The sequence below is a fragment of the Apium graveolens genome, chromosome 10 (assembly GCF_009905375.1).
Source record: "Apium graveolens cultivar Ventura chromosome 10, ASM990537v1, whole genome shotgun sequence".
In the NCBI taxonomy this organism is placed as follows: Eukaryota; Viridiplantae; Streptophyta; class Magnoliopsida; order Apiales; family Apiaceae; genus Apium; species Apium graveolens.
Window position 1 is genome coordinate 225,702,355 of NC_133656.1, and position 18,138 is coordinate 225,720,492.

General features: G+C 35.4%; 1 protein-coding gene across 1 annotated transcript; it reads left to right on the plus strand.

Moving 5' to 3' along the window:
* The first annotated feature begins 4,410 nt into the window (after positions 1 to 4,410).
* LOC141693035 (remorin 4.1-like) lies at positions 4,411 to 6,158 on the plus strand. The gene is made up of 2 exons (XM_074498018.1): positions 4,411 to 5,182; positions 5,806 to 6,158. Exons 1-2 carry the CDS (start codon positions 4,544 to 4,546, stop codon positions 5,992 to 5,994), a joined length of 828 nt encoding a protein of 275 aa, XP_074354119.1. The 5' UTR covers positions 4,411 to 4,543; the 3' UTR covers positions 5,995 to 6,158.
* The last annotated feature ends 11,980 nt before the right edge of the window (positions 6,159 to 18,138 follow it).

Below are 18,138 nucleotides of genomic sequence, written 5' to 3' on the forward strand. Positions count from 1 at the left end.
CCAGGAAACCAACAACCTACGACGTCTAAACGATCTCATGAGTCTGTAGATGACGATAATGAGAGTGACGAAAGTGAAGACGAAAATGTGGGGGTAGTGAGAAGGAGCAAAAGACAACGAACGGAGAAATCCTATGGGTCTGATTTTATGACCTATTTGCAGGAAGAAGGTGACCCAAAAACCTATAAGGAGGCGGTTACCTCACCTGATGGACCTATGTGGAAAGAGGCCATCAAGAATGAAGTTGATTCAATTATGCAGAATTATACTTGGGAACTAGTGGACTTGCCAACTGGTTGCAAACCATTAGGTAGCAAGTGGGTTTTCAAGAAGAAGTTGAAAACTGATGGCACTATTGATAAGTATAAGGCCAGACTTGTGATTAAAGGATACAAGCAACAAAAAGGCCTTGATTATTTTGATACATATTCTCCTGTAACGAGAATAACGTCCATAAGGATGATGTTTGCTATTGCTGCAATGCGTAATCTAACTGTACATCAAATGGATGTGAAAACAGCCTTCCTAAATGGGGACAGATGAGGAAATCTATATGGAAGAACCCGAAGGGTTTGTTGTCCCAGGACAAGAAAGGAAAGTTTGTAGATTGGTGAAATCATTGTATGGTTTGAAGCAAGCGCCTATGAAATGACATGAAAAATTTGACGAGGTCGTGCTGGCTAATGGCTTCAAAATCAATGAATGTGATAGCTGTGTCTATTACAAGGATAACGAGAGTGGCTATGTCATGATGACGCTATATGTAGATGATCTACTTATTACCGGAAGCAATGATAAAGTGATCAAATCTACCAAGGACATGTTGAAATCAAGATTCGACATGAAAGACATGGGACTAGCAAATGTAATTCTGGGAATTCAAATTTCTAGAACATCAGAGGGTCTCGCATTAAGTCAACCACATTATATTGACAAGATCCTTGAGAAGTTTCTTAAGGATGACTTTGAGAAAGCTAGGACACCTGTGGATATGACTTTGCACCTATCCAAGAATAAAGGTGTAGTTGTTTCCCAATTGGAATACTCGAGGATAATTGGTAGTCTGATGTACCTCATAAGCTGTACAAGACCAGACATTGCATACTCAATTAGCAAGTTGAGTAGGTTTACGAGTAATCCGGGAGCTGATCACTGGAAAGCGATCATAAGGGTACTAAGGTACTTGAGGGGAACTCGAGACTATGGACTGCACTATGGCAGATACCCAGCAGTATTAGAAGGATATACTGACGCAAATTGGATATCTAGCAAGAAAGCACTTAAGTCTACGAGCGACTATGTGTTTACATTAGCTGGAGCGGCAATATCATGGAAATCCTCAAAACAAACGGTGATAACTTCCACGATGGAAGCTGAGTTTGTGGCACTAGATAAATGCGCCGAAGAGGCTGAATATCTACGTCAGTTTCTGGAGGATATTCCAAGATGGCCAAAGCCTGTAACTGTAATAGGGATTCATTGTGATAGTCAATCCGCTATTGGCAGAGCGCAGAGCACGATATATAATGGAAAGTCTCGTCATATACGACGACGACACAGTTCCATTAGACAATTGATCTCAACCGGAATTATCACTATTGACTATATACCGTCAAAAGATAATATCGCGGATCCACTAACCAAATGGTTATCAAAAGAAGTGGTTGAGAAATCATCGAGAGGGATGGGCCTTAAGCCTATTGCTTAACGGCATCATGGTGGACACCCAACCATTGCTGACTAGAGATCCCAAGAACTTGGTTCAATGGGACAACTAAATCATGATGACCAAATTACTGTGGGGGTAACCCCTGGCCTGTTCCTATGATGAGGAAACAGTGAGACCCGTAAGGTAAGAGGTTAAGCTTTGAGCTTTTAATGATCTTTGATGAATACATGGAGTTCAGGAGTGAACACATGGAATTCAGTTGAGTAAACGCGGGTTACTTTATAAGATAAAGATCACCTATGTGGGAGAGAATTGGGGCCGCTTCAAAGGAGAATTGCGAGGCATAATTCTTTAAAAACTCCTGCAGAACCAGGACGATGTTCCATGGCCAAAATGGACATAATCATGAGAACTGAATGAGTCAGGAAAGATATAGTGATGAGTATGTCATCGTTTACACAAACGGTCGAACGGTTCAAGGACATCGCGTCATACTGTCTACCAGTAAAGTCGATATACTTATTCGAGCGAAGGTTCAAGGAGCATTCTCTACCTATCGTATGCTATATCTGACCGCCGGAACTATCACCAAGTCAAGCTCCGCGTCTGTCTGTCTATGTGGTGCGTGCTACTGGACCATCAATCTCATTTGTGGGGGATTGTTAGACAAACTTAGTATTTTAGACTAAGTTGTGAATCATTTTGAGACTCTATATGAGTGAGACACATTATGTGTTAGTGGTGTGTATTTATTGGAACATATTCTCCTCTTCGAGGGGATTCCAACACATATTTACACGCTCAAAATGAGTAAAAGGTGAATGAGAACTGATGTTCCAAAGTTTTACTTTTTAATATGAAAAGTGGTTTTGTACCACATCGAGAGTAGCACAAACCTATTCCTTAGTTTTTCTTATAAATACCATGTACCACATTGAAAAGAAAAACAAGTCCTTTCAAGCCTCTCTTTATAAATAGAGTCTTAGGGCATCATTTTTATTAAGTCAAGGGAATAAGAGTCCTCTCTTTCATTCTCGGTCTCTTTGGTCTTAAATTTTTCAATACTCCGGTGATAGTTCTCTGGCTTAGTTCAAGTTCGCTGAGAGTATATTCGATCTATCGATTATACTGGTATCTCGTTTTATCCTGGGAGGCTATCGACTCGCACATACGGTGAGAGGCGAAATAGTTTTAAGGAGACAGTTTCAACTGGACTCGAGGATTTCCATTTGGTTATATTCTTCCTTTCTCTGTTTGATTTCGTTTACTCACGCACACACTTATTTGATTTATATGTATTAATCGCAGATTGTATTCACAATTATTACATCAATTGATATCTCATTTGTCATGCACATGATTATCTGACGAATTGTTGTAACTTATAAGTATTAATACATTAATTGATATCTCAGTAATTTTGTACATAATAATCTTATAAACAGTGAGTATTATTTAAAACATCACTAAGATATTATTAAATGACAATTTTTATATACGGTATCGTTCTCTGGCTAGTGAATGCGGGGAGACAAGCGTCTGCTATCATGTTAGGATCGATAGCAGGCAATCTAAATTCTTAAATTTCAATTTAAAAGCAAGAATAACATTAGTATATTGAACTTGCTATTCACCGTAAAAGTAGAAGTAAGCCTAATGAAATAGTCGATTCTGGCCTCGTTTGGTAGTCGATTCTGGCCTCGCTTTGATATTGTTGTTGCAGACAGTTACAACAACTTTTTATTAAAAAACTGTTAGAAAGGTGTTTGGTAAATTCTAAAAGCCGATGTCTAGAAAAGCGTTTTTGTCTAAAAAATGCTATTAGCAAAAGCATGTTCCTTTTGAAAAAAGTTGTTTTGAGCTGTTGCAAAAAGTAGCTATCTGTTTCACCATCAAACCTTTTCAAAAATATTGTTTTTATATATTACATCTCAAAATATGTATAAATTAAAAAAATTACCAAATAGTCATCTAATTTTCCTGACAACACTTTTTTCATCAACACTTATTCTCACAGTACAACGGTTTTTAACATCCCAAACGGAGCTTCTGAGAACCCTAGAGACTGATTTTTCCAAAGGCCACGTGTTGGAGACCATACTACAACATGTATGGATGTTTCTTGTGACTTGCGAGTGTGGGGATGGTCCAACTAAACTACCTACTCTCCCCTCCTATAGAGGTCCCACTTAAATTTGTTTGTACCGTATTCTTTTGCCTCTTGTCACAAAATTATTAAATTCAGTATACCAAGTAAAAATACGTCTATTCGCTTGTATCATGTGTAATGTTAACAAACTAACAATGTACAAAACTATACATAAATATATTTTTTTAAAAAAAATTAACAGTTACAAACTTACGCAACATGACCAGAATTGCAGGTATGTATCACAAGTCAAACTTGAAAAAGCTACAGATCATAAAACAAATAAATGAAGCGGGATTCATTAGACAAGTGATTTATAATTTAATAAAATCTGTATGTGTCTTTTTTAATTTTACAGTCCAAATCCTTGGATTTGTTTAGAAATATAATGTTCTTTCTCGTGAAACATCCTTCAGCTTTATCGACACTTTAGAAAACTAAATACATAATTTATTATCGAAAATATCTTATGTGTCCATCCGCTAAGTTATCAATGTGACATCCCAACTTCACTATATCTGATTGGCTGATTGTTTACCTCTTTAAACTTTCCTTTTTTTTCTCATTAAAATATGCAATGAGTGACAAACTTGACTCTATAATCTATACTAATCATACCTAAACCACTCTTTGTAAACTTAAACACAATCTTAATTCACTCCTCTACTCAATCTTCAAGGACCTTACATTTTCTAATCTTCATTCCAAACAAAGAAAATTTCAATATGGCTTTGAGTAATCACATATTAGCCACAACAAGCCCTACTACAGCCAACCAACAAAACCTAGATCATGAAAGTAATCAAGAACATAACCCTGGGTTCAGAGACATCCATGCTCTGGCCCCACCTTACCTTCCTCGTCTTCGACAACCTTGGGAAACAAGTAGTCGTGCACCGTCGCTATCAACAGGCAGCTTTGATGGCGGATCCAATGAGGCGAATGTGTATTCTGCAATGAGCAGGGAGTTCAATGCTTTAGTTCTGGGAGGGTCTACGACAGGAAACAATGGTAGTGAAGCTGATCACAATAGTGTTTTCATGGGAATGATAGGAGAGGAGGAGGAAATGAACCCTTTGGCTATTGTGCCGGATACTAGTAATCATGTGGATCCTCAGTCTTCTCCTTGGCGGCCTGCTGCTAGAGGGAGTACTACTGTTAGTCGAATGAATGGTTTGGTCGGTGATGATCATCATGTGTCGGTGCATGGAGTTAAGAAAGGGGAGGTGGAGATGAAGATACTTGCATGGCAAAATGCCAAGATTGCCAAGATTACTAATAGGTTTAAGCGCGAGGATGCGATTATTAAGGGCTGGGAAGGTGAGCAGATTCAGAAGTCAAGTTCGAAGATGAAGAAAGTTGAGGTATGTTACAAAGTCAATTTCATGAAAATTAAACTAAATGTTATGCTGGTTATTAAACACAATTTTTTTTCTAATATGTGCCTCCTGGGCATGTGATTATAAAGTCCAAGCTAATTTTTTTTTGGTGTCCAGTGATAATAAATTGAAACAATGTTAGGAAATAAGATATCTATATTTATATCGGTCCAATCAAGCGAGAAAAATGTCTTTTTTCAAGTGATCTTCTACAATAAAAAAGCAAAAATATGCCCCTAAAATTTATTTTATGAATAATTTTTTATCTTTTATTTATATTTCCCTGAATATTCATTTTTTGGGTGTCGTCATTCGTTACCATGAAAAGTTTAACCTCGGACCTGCCTATCGTCACAAATTAACAACTTTACAGGTTTTGATTGACTTCATTCTCAATAATAACAAAGTAGTAGTTAGCATGCACTCAGTAGCACAAAATATATGAAAGACCCCTTAAGTTATTTAATATTGGTAAATCACCGTTATCTTTTTTATACATCTTAAAATATGTTGTTTATTGTTAAAGTGACATATAAATGGGACGGAGTGAGTATTAGTAAAAATCATATTTGAAATCATGACAAATGTATTATGTTTAAATGATGCAGAGAAAGCTGGAGGAGAAGAGGGCAAGAGCACAGGAGAAGATGGAGAATGAGATAGCAAAGGCACACAGAAAAGCAGAGGAAAGAAAAGCATCAGCAGAGGCTAGGAGAGGAACAAAAGTGGCTAAGGTCTTTGAAATTGCACATTTGATGAAAGCTATGGGAAAACCCCCACCTAGGCGCTCCTTTTAATTTGGACTAATTATCTTTAAAATTATCATACAAGGTTGATAAGGCTGCTAGTTTAGTGTAGTTTTGCCTGCGTGTGTTTCAAATTTGTGGTCTCCCTTGTCCTTTTTATCAAGGGTACCGCCCCCGTGTATATAGCGGTTTGCCAGAGTGTAATCGATGTTAGATGTTTGTCAACAAATTTCTTTTTAAAATTTAATTAAATGTATTTCTATTAGTTATTGCTTTATATGTTTCTCCCCGCTCTGTCTAGGTCTTTTTTAAATATTTTACCAAAATATAAATTTTAAAATACATTTTCACTTATACATATTATAAATGCATTAATGTATATATTTATTCACCCTCATCAATTATTATAAAAATTGAGTAACGCAGAGAATAAAGCAACTACATCGAGGGCAGGAGAAAAAGAAGGGGAGTTGGAGAAAAAAGGGGGATAAGGAGCTCGTTTGAATGAGGAGAGGGGAGGATATATACAAATATTCATGCAAACACCAGTAGGAATTCACAATATAAATATACACGAAGAACATACAAACACGTTGGACTCAGATCATACACATTCACAAGCATTAACACTATGATTCAGACAAACAAGCTTAGCTAAAGATGATGACGATGTATAATCTATAAATCATTGTATTCTTATCATAATTATTAGTGAATCTCTTATTAGGTTAGATACTCAATCCCACCCGCGGTTTTTTCCCGTTCTCAAATTTTCCGCGTCACCAATTTCTTGTGTTCTTTGCTTTTACTTTAATATTATATTTATTTTTCGTAAACCAATAACCTAAGCATTTAACCCACAAGAATCGGTAAAAATAATCGGCGCCGTCTGGGGAAAACTTGCTAAGGGTTTGGATGACACACTACGATGGCAAACGATGGAGAACAAGTCACAAATCAGGAGAATGAAGCTGAAAACAACAAAGAAATGGTTGCGACATTGAAACAACTACAAGATGAAATCGAGAAAATGCGTTCTGAGAATGAGACATTGAAGAAAGAGCTGACTACGTCCAAATCAAGAACGAAGACTGTGATAAGGAAGACAATCCCAAACGTGGTCAGACGTTTGGACATGGATGATGCAGAAGAATATGATCAACGTGAAGGACCAACGAATGGAACATATGATATTATCGACATAAAAGGCATGGAGGAAGTGCCAAACAATGATGATGACATGGAAAAGAGGCATGATGAGCAACGATACGATGATCGTGATGATCTTCAGGGAGAAACTGATAGAAGAAGGTCACGACATAGGAGTACTAGATCCCGGAATCAAATTGCAAAAGAGAAGTACAAGAAGTAAGGGACTTGATTGCAAGGATTCCTGGTGTTCCAAAACCATTAGAGAAGGCGACCCCTACAAGTTATGTTGATTCGCCTTTCCACGACAAGATAGCTTTGGTGGAGATTCCGAAGCGTTTCACGGTGCCACAAATGAGACCATACGACGGAACTAGTGACCCGTTAGAGCACATTGCTCAATACAAACAGCGAATGTTCACAATACCTATTACTCGTGACCTAAAAGAAGCTTGTATGTGCAAAGGCTTTATATAATATTTGGGATATATCGTGTAATTATCTTGGTTAATAAATAAATTTTATGCACGTTCAGTATGTATTCTGTGACTTATTTGTTAAGTGGTATATGTGTTTGGGTGATTAAAAATAATATAAATTGAGTATTTTAATTTTTATATGTCCAAAATAAAATATAAATAATTTTTATATCTTTCTATTTATTTTTATGTTGATTTATGATTTTATAGAAAGTTTATGGATTTAATAAAATCTTTTTCCGAGTATTTTTAATCATTTTATATAATCGGGAACCAGCCGACTTCACCCGTTTTTACGTTTTTATAACACGAAATTCTTCCGCGAACTCCTTACTAACGCGAATTGCAATATTCCGAGCATTTTCCATGTTTTATTTTTTTTGATCCGGCGTACGGTTTGTCCTGTACGGGTCCCGACGCAATATTTTCGATACAAAATTTATTTCGCTAAATCAATAAAACTCGTATTTTCGATAAACGGGATCTTTTTATTAAAATATTATAATTATCACCTCGTAATACGTGTAACCAGGCGCTGATACCAAGACCGCATTACAAATTGTATAGATTTGGATAATTATCCCGAAACCGGTACCGTCTTGGATCTGTTTTTGTAAATAAACGTACTATTTTATATCCGGTATGATCCAACGGGGTACCAATTTTCAGTAAATATAAATAGCCCTTACCGTATTTTATTTTGTGCAGAAAATCATTTGCAGCCAGTAACTATATAATTTTACAGAGAAAATACATATATTCATATAACCTTTCAAGAATCAAACTACAATTTCAAGGTGTTAGTGATTTATGGTTGAGAAGATCGAGTAACCAAAACGAAGGGTTTGAGGTGTTCTTTCATATTCTACAAGTTTCAGAACTACAAAAATCAAGGTTTATTTTCTATATTTTTATTTATTTTCGAATTATTTTGATTAAAATTATGAATTTTTATTCGGATGATTGTTTGGATGATTTGATGATTGCATGTTGTAGAGCTTCTCTTCCTGATGATTTTGATATATTATATGACTGATTTGGAGTTCAATAACATGTTCAAAACTGGGTTTAATTTTCGAATTTCAAAATTAAGGTTTATAACCCGTATGAATGTTTTTAATTGAAATTTGGGTCTTTTTGTTCTAGGGGTTATTAGATGTTTTTGTTGATTGTATCGTGTTCCTTGTTGAATTTGCAATCGATTCATGTATATTACAACAACTGACGATTCCTGGTTTGCTCAAATCGAAGCAAACAAAACTCGCCGGAGCCGGCGAGTTTCTCGGCCATTTTCCGGCCAGCTCTGGGGTTATAAACATGATTTCATTGTTGGGTTATATTCCTAGTGAGTAGTAGATGATATCTGGAGGTGATGGTGGTGTGAGGATGCCGGAGACGAGTTCTCCGGCGAACCCGTCGTTTTCCGGCGGGCTAAAATGCAAAATTGCAGTTTAGTCCCTCAACTTTTGGGGACGATGAAGTTCAGTCCCTGAACTTTCCAGAATTTGCACAAATTGGATTCCTGTTTTATAATATTTAAAAATCATATTTTCTATTTATTTTAATTACAGAAATTCATTTTTAATTATTAAAAATTCTAAAAATTATTATTTTAATTCCAAAAATTATTTTTAATTCAAAAATAAATCTGAATTAATTAGTTAATTAATTTTAGTTAATAATTAATTAGTTAATTGGTCAATTAATTCGAATATTAATTGATTAATTGATTTAATTAATTAGTAATTGATTTAATTAATTATTAATTGATTTTAATTAATTTTTTAATTAGATTTAATTATTTATTTTTGATTTAAAAATTCCGAAAAATAGTTTTGAGCTTTAAAATATTATTTTAAATTGTTTTAAAGGCTCGATAATTATTATAAAATTATTTTGAAGCCATAATCGGCCAACCGAACCATGTTTATTGTTTCAAAAATGGTTCAACGGCCCGTTTAAATTCCGAAAAATATTTAAAAATCCATATTAAGTATCTGAAAAATCCTTTTTAACATCAAACCTTCTTTGAAAAGTATTTTCAATCAAATATCTTACGTGTTATGTGTTATATGTGCATTGATTAACGTGTTAAATGCGTATGTGTATGTTATATGACTGTTTTGATCGTATCTTTCAATCTGTAAATCGGATTTGGGTAAAACGAAGGGTAGATAGAAGCTTATATCGAGTAAAATCATATGAGTTGAGTATGGATAGATACTTATGCTATGTGAGCAGAAGAGGCAAGGCGTAGGAAAGGGAAGCAAGTAGTCGAGGAATAAGAGGTTGTGATTGAAAGTTAGTAGAGTGTAGCAAGCTAATACAAGGCAAGTGTTCAGAACTTTCTCGAGATATACTGTGAATAGTTGATAGTTCTATTTTATATTGCAAGTGCTTTGAAGCACTGAACCCTAAACCTTGATTCCAGTTGTTGATCTTTGAGCTGTAAACCTTATTCTTTCTGAACCATTGATTATTAAATACCCGAATACGAACCACAGATATACGATACTACTCCACAAATACATACAAACTAAATACTGAACACTGAACCAGGATTACTTAAATACTCAAACCATTGTACCTAATACATTGAAAGACCAAATCCTTATAACTCTGAAACTTTGATTCTTTTGTTATCCAATTCTTTCACCACCTGATAGCCATTCTTTGTAATTGCCATATTGTTTCCTTGTGAAGATCGAAACCATCTCATGATTGGAAATACAATATTGTTTATGATTATGTTTATTGCTTTACATTGTTTATTCTGTTATTGTGATAGAATTGGATTGTTTTATAAAATTGTGGACCAGATTGGTGGTCAAGTTAGGCCAACGTGTGTCTTGGATCCAGTAATTAGAGCAGAGTTGTGTGCCTTGCTCGGGGTTAGTGCGTGAATGATCAGCAGGCTAACCTTGGTTTTTAAAATGAAAATCTAATATCCAATTCTAAATCATTGTTCATTGTTCACTTGATACCTTAACTCATTTCACTTGATCATTATTTATTCTCAGTATTGTCAATGTGACTTGCTGAGCTAGTTAGCTAATTTGCGCGACTTTGTTTATACTCTTTTCCAGTTAAGAAGGAACCGGTTGGTAGCGAGGATCCCCAATCCAGTGCGAGAGCTAGGATTCCAGGTTGATCGGAATCAGCTAGCTAACGGCTTTTGGAATAGTTTAAGTTTGTGAAGTTTGTAATAATGCTTAATATTCAGTTGTAAGTTTAAATAGTTGGGATTTGGGCGTTTATAATATAAGTGTGTGTGTGTGGCTTGTGTGTATACTTTAACCTGTTGCGATCCGTGTTAGTTGGTAAGTAGGGTCACTGCATATTATTATTACCTTTATTATTGTTATAAGCAGGTTATAAAAGGTGTGTGTGTGTGTGTGGACCCCAAACTTCTGACCCGGGTTTGGAGGGCGTCACACTTAAGATCGACGTTATCAGGACCAGCTCTACAATGGTTCATGAATTTGCCATATAGAAGCATCAAGACATTTATAAACTTGGAAGACGCATTTAACATGCAATTCGCTAGTAGCAGAGTGTTTGAGAAGACTACGAGCGACTTATACAAAGTGGTCCAACATTATAGAGAGCCACTGCGTGACTACTTGACGAGGTTCAACAGGGAAAAGGTAACCATCACAAACTGTGATATACCAATAGCAATTGAAGCCTTCAGGAGGGGGCTCGAAAAGGAATCCCCTCTGTACGAAGAATTGACAAAGTATCTATGCAAGACAATGGATGATGTGCAAGCTAAAGCTATGGCACAAGTGAGATTGGAAGAAGACGGGAGGGAAGACGACGAGAAGTATTACAGGCCCTCGAGGAAAATCACGACGCCGGGGTCTAGAGAATACAAGCTCTATACAAGGCCATCTCAAGACGAGACGTACGTCAACACAACACGCGAGCGTAACGAATGGAAGAAGGAGGATTATTCGGATTGGAGGAAAGATCACAATCTACCACCAACATACGATAGTTACGGCTTCGCAATCACACCATCGGCCATGATTAAAGAATTCACCAAGTTAGGGGACGTGGTCAAATGGCTGACAAAGAGTAACAAGCCAAAAGCGAATCCTAATTCAAAATTATGATGCGATTACAGGAGCTTCACTCCACACCATTGTTCCTTCCATCTCCTTTGACCAATTCTTCAATAAAATCGCTTTTACTGCTCGTGAGAAAGAAAAATAGAAAGAAAGATAGAGAGAAGAAAAGAAAGATAGATAAAGAGAGAAATAAAGAAACAAATTGACTTCGGTATATGCCACTAATATTATAACCGCATCGCAGTCCACTGTTGCTCTTGGTAATCTCGTTACATAACCCTGCTTTGACTTGACCAGGATAACTCAGCTTAACTTGCTTGGCATACCTTCGAATGTTTGGGATAATAAAATTCTAAAATTCTCAGAATAATTAGAAAACTAGTAAAATAAAATTTTCATAATTTTTTAAAATATTTTTGACTTGCGCTCTATACCCACATTACACGATTTAGCGAACCGAGCTGCACTTAAAACAAATTCAGAAAATCACGAAAATAATCTTAAAATGTTACAAATATCCCGAAGTTTATAAAAACATAAATTTCGTAATTTTAAAATAATTTTTGAAACGCAATTTATACCCGCTTTTAGCAATTAAACAATTCAACGCGCGAGTAAAATTAATCCTAAAAATTCCCAAAATAATTTTAAAATTCTCAGAATATTCCAAACTTAAATAAATATGAGTTTTGTAATTTTTGAAGAATTTTGGAATTAAATACGGATTTTACAAATAAATGAAATCAGAAAAATCATACAGGGCTAAATAATTGATGAAATATTGATTTCTAAATTTTATAAAATCCCAAATATAATTATTGTAATTATAAAACCATAAAAACAATTTTAGAGATAATCCAAGTATTTATGCAAATAAATATCTGAAAATAGATTACTTAGCTGCTAAGTAACTATAAAAACGATACAATTTAATACCATATTTGGATAATCATCAAAACCGAGCTTTTTATAAAACACCATATACGAAAATAATGTAAAAAAAATATCCCGTCTCTCGAGAATACGGATTTTGTTGATTACCGAAATAACTATCGTATCGAAAATCTTACGCCGGGCCGCACACGGGTCAAACCGTAATCCGGATTGAAAAAGTCAAAACACGGAAAATGTCCGGAATTACCAGATTAGGTTAGGAAGGAGTTTTCGGAAGAGTTTCGGATTGTAAAAACGTAAAAACGGTTGAAGTTGGACGATCCCCGACTTTATAAAATAATTTTGGTAATTACTCAGAAAATAATTAATAATTCATAACTCAATATGAAATCATCTAACAGTCCAAAAATTACCAGAAAAATATCACAATTATCTATATTTTATTCTGGACATATAAAAATTTAAATACTCAAATAATATCACATCTAAACACCCAAACATCAATTCCACTTATCAGATAATTCACTAAAATTCACCTAAAATCACATAAATAATTCCAAATAATTATAATAATATTTGAAAATATGGGATATTACAATCTACCCTCCTTATAAGGATTCCGACCTCGGAATCAGCAGAAGAAAGCACTAAGGGATCTTATCAAAAAATTTACATTTCCACATAAACTCAATTTTCCATCATTTCAAATAAATCTTGTATTCCTTGTATAATAAAACTCTTACAGGAGCTTCACTCCACAACATTGTTCCTTCCATCTCCTTTGACCAATTCTTCAATAAAATCGCTTTTACTGCTCGCGAGAAAGAAGAATAGAAAGAAAGATAGAGAGAAGAAAGGAAAGATAGATAAAGAGAGAAATAAAGAAACAGATTGACTTCGGTATATGCCACTAATATTATAACCGCATCGCACTCCACTGTTGCTCTTGGTAATCTCGTTACATAACCCTGCTTTGACTTGACCAGGATAACTCAACTTAACTTGTTTGGCATACCTTCGAATGTTTGGGATAATAAAATCATGGAATTTTAAAAAGAAAAGAATTTGATACCAAAACAGAAAAATCTGAATTTGAGAAAATGTATTGTTGAAATAAAAGAAAAACTGAGAGATCAATATGATCAAATGAACTTGGTATTGCGTGTCCAAATTAAGACACTACTAAAGGTTGTTAACCTTCATGTATTCACAACACACACAAGTGATGGCGTCCCATCCAACTCCTATCACACAGACAGGTATACCTTGCGTCCCCTATAGTTAGGGTTGTTCATCTCAGTCAGAATAAAAGAATATCAAAGGAATTCAAAATCAAATGAATAAAACTGAAAAGATTTCAAAGCTGATATGTTTGAAGAAAATGAAATCCAGAGAACAAAATTCTGGCACCAAAATGAGCAAGTGGTGTCACATCACCAAGAAACTATCCACCAAATAAGAAAAGTGGAAGTTAAATTATCATAACTTAGCAGAGCTATCAAAACCTGAAAAATAGGCTTCATGACAACCTCTGGCACATTTAAAACATAGTTATGATTGAAAATGAGTGTTAGGGAATATATCCTCTAACAGATATCCCTTTCTGAGAGAAGCCAAAAGAAATTATAGAAAGAGAAGGTATAGCCAAAGTCTTAATGTTTATCTTCAGTTTGAATTCTTCTGTTGACTCGTCATCCGATTCTCGACACTTCTTCATATTCCAGGGATATCGATAATCTTCATCGTCATCAAATCGTAGTAGCCTCGAAAGATTCCACAATAGAAGTTTGCAGCTTCCCGGAGTTCCATCCAGCTCAACACAACCATCTCGAACGAATGCGCCTATCTTAACTTATTCGTTGGCACTATATCCGATAGTCCAACAGGAACTCGATATGAGCTCAAACGTCCTCACATACTATACACACTCCTACACACTCTCGTTTCTAGTTTACTATAACCTCAGCTCTGATACCAACCTGTAACGCCCCCAAATCCGGGGTTAGAGGATTTGGTCGTCACTATGAAACCTCAATCCAAATTAACCTGTTTAATTAATAAACAAATGTCAGCGGAAGATATTTAGCATAAATGACCCCAAACTAATCGAAGATCTTTTAAGGTTACAGTTCTAGAAACATGAAATCCAAATTCCATCAATAATTTTTTTCGCTTTCTTTTAAAACTCTTTTCAATAAATTCCAACTCAAAACTAAACCCACTAGTATAACTTCGAAATGAAGTATACTAGGACTAAATAAAATACACAACTATAATTTAATATAATATGAAATACTTTACACAAAAGATCTTACACTAATTCGCAAACCCTGGACCAACCACCTTCCAAGAGCTTCTTTTTTGCTTCCGTGAATTATGCAGCTAAACAGCTCAAGCTAGTCCTCACTGGAGTTTAAATTTGAAAACAGGCAAGTATGAGCGAAAGAAATGCTCAGCAAGATCATTATGACATATATAGGGTCTTTTGATATAAAACCGACATCTGCATTAGAGCAGAGTATTTAAAATCATAATTGTTGAATCATAAAATTTTAGTTGAGGAATCCTAGATTTAATTCCTTAATTGTATTCAAAACCAATTTGATATTTTGAGCGAGATGCTTCAGCAATACTTTGAATCTTGACGAGAATAAAACTAGTAAAACAGTGTTTACGGAAATATCGTAAACCACAATAACATGAAACAATGATTATGGATTGAATCATAAACTTTATTAAAACCGAACTCTTCAAATTAATATTTATTTTGCTGTCATATCAAATTAGATATCAATACGAACTTTGATGCTCACAACATTCCATACTGAAGTCAACATCATTCATCTATATTAATACCACCTTTGATATTTAACAACAACGTAAGTATCAGCATAAATCAAAATCTGAATCAAAACCGCACTTTACCATTATTCCAAAACAGAAACAGTTGATAAATCATTCCTTATAAGATTATCAAAAGCAATATAATAATATCGATTGGAACCAAATTATGCACTATGCTGTTCCTGATGATCAGTCATGAAACAACACCGGTATCCCGCAGCCATACCGTTAATATAGGTACTACCCGTATCCCGAAGATATACGGTACATATAGGGCGCCAGAAAAGGCATAACAAGCCTTGTAAGATATTACACTTCCGTATTACACTTCTGTATAATAGCTCACGCTGGACCGGTGCTTCGGCCTCTTACGCAATCAGTAACCATTCAATCTCAAAACCTTTTATTGAAAAGGGGTCATAATACTCGACAACCGAAACATTTTTATTCCCTCATTCACTTGGGCAGGAATACTCGCAACAAAATAATTTTTCTCAAAACCCAAAACATTTGTAAATCTATTCTGAACATAGAATAGCAGAAGAGTGCTTGCATAAACAGAATTATTTAATTCAGCGATACGTAAAACATTTATCTATCTTGAACTGAATAGGGAAAGCAATACTTGCATGATAAGATTCAAAATAAATATCACTTGAACAATAAGTGATGATAGAAATACTTTCCTTTGGGTTTTAGCAGTTAGTCACACTTGCAAAGACGCATCTATTCTGACATTCTGCCTCAAAACATCACAGTCTTTATTCAACTAATCATTTGGTCTGTTGCTCATGTAGTGCTGCAACCCAAGATTCCATACTATTCAACTCTACTCTTCACCCATTCTATCTGGTCCTGATCGACTTGAGGGATCCGCATCTATAATTAAAAGATATAGCTTTAATTGTCTAAACGATAATCACTCGACGAACTACGCATCAAAATCCTATCGTCTACCCATGTTAGATATATTTGATAATGTCATGGCTAATATGTTTTATGTTTAGCTTTCAGAATCTTACGTGAACAGGATAAATTAGTACTTAACTGTTGATCAGTACTTATATTGGAAGTCAGGACTTAAGGATATCAGTACTTATATTATCAGGAGATAATCATCAGAAGATAGATATCAGAACTTAAGTGCTGAAGGACAATCAGATAAGGACAGTAGCTGATTAAAGGAAAGAAGATCGAGATAAACATAAGAAGAGATATGCATGAAGAAGGAATTCCGTGAAGAATGGAATACTTGGAAGAAAAGATATCTGATTGATATATTTTAGGAAGCAGAATTATATTCCATATCAATTAGTGATTATCTTGTAACTGTGTAGTATATAAACACAGACATAGGGTTTACACTACAAGTGTTATCATTATTAGAAAAGATTATTCATTGTAACCCTTGCAGCTCTCGTGATATTTGTTCATCACTGAGAGGTAACAGTTCCATACTGTAACAGAGTTTATTATTTCAATAAAGTTTGTTTTCTGTTACTTAAGTTCTTAAAGTTCGATTTGAGTGTACTATACACTGTATTCACCCCCTCTACAGTGTGTGTGTGACCTAACAATTGGTATTAGAGCCTATCTGTTAACATACATACAGTTAAAGATCCAAACACAATCATGTCGGACACAGAAACTCCAACTAAGCCTACCACAACTGAGGAACCACCAAAGACACAAATTCAGAGTCGGTATGAGACCATCAGAGTCCCCATACTGAGACCATCTGAATATCCCATATGGAAGGTAAGGATGACCATGTTCCTGGAAGCAACAGATCCAGAATACCTTGATAGAATCAAGGAAGGTCCTCAAAAACCAACCAAACTCGCTGTTGCAGTTGCAGGTGAAGCAGCAAAGACCGTACAAAAGGAGAAGAGTGATTATACTGCTGAGGACATAGCATCAATTGCTAAGGATGCTAAGGTACGACACTTACTGCATAGTGCCATTGATAATGTAATGTCAAATAGGGTAATCAACTGCAAGACTGCTAAGGAGATATGGGATGCTCTGGAAACAAGGTGTCAGGGAACTGACACAATTAAGAAGAACAGGAAGACAATACTCACTCAAGAGTATGAACACTTTGACTCAAAGACTAATGAGTCATTGAATGATTTATATGATAGATTTGTCAAACTTTTGAATGATTTGTCATTGGTTGATAAAGAGTATGATCTTGAAGATTCAAACCTTAAGTTCCTGTTAGCTCTTCCTGAATGCTGGGATTTGAAGGCAACGACAATAAGAGACAACTACAATCTTGATGAAACAACTCTTGACGAAATCTATGGAATGCTCAAGACTCATGAGCTGGAGATGGAACAAAGAAGCAAGAGGAAAGGAGGAAAGTCAAGGACAGTTGCTCTTAAGGCTGAAGAAGAATTCCCCAAAGCAGCTTCCTCAAAGAAAGACAAGGGTAAAGCTCTTTTCATAAAGTCTGATACTGAGTCATCAAGTTCTGAGAGTGATGATGACTCAGATTCTGAAAGCTTGCCTGAGACTGATGCTGATGAGGAGATGATGAAGCTGTGTGCTCTTATGGTGAAAGAAATCACAAAGATTGCATACAGGAAGTTCAGGAAGGGAAAGAAGTTTTCCAGGAAAAACATAAGTTCTGATAAGAAGAATTTCAGAAGATCTGAAGGCAGGGGAGGAAAGTCTGACAGAGGAGATTACACCAATGTTAAATGCTATAACTGTGGTGAGAAAGGCCACATATCTCCTGACTGCAAGAAGGT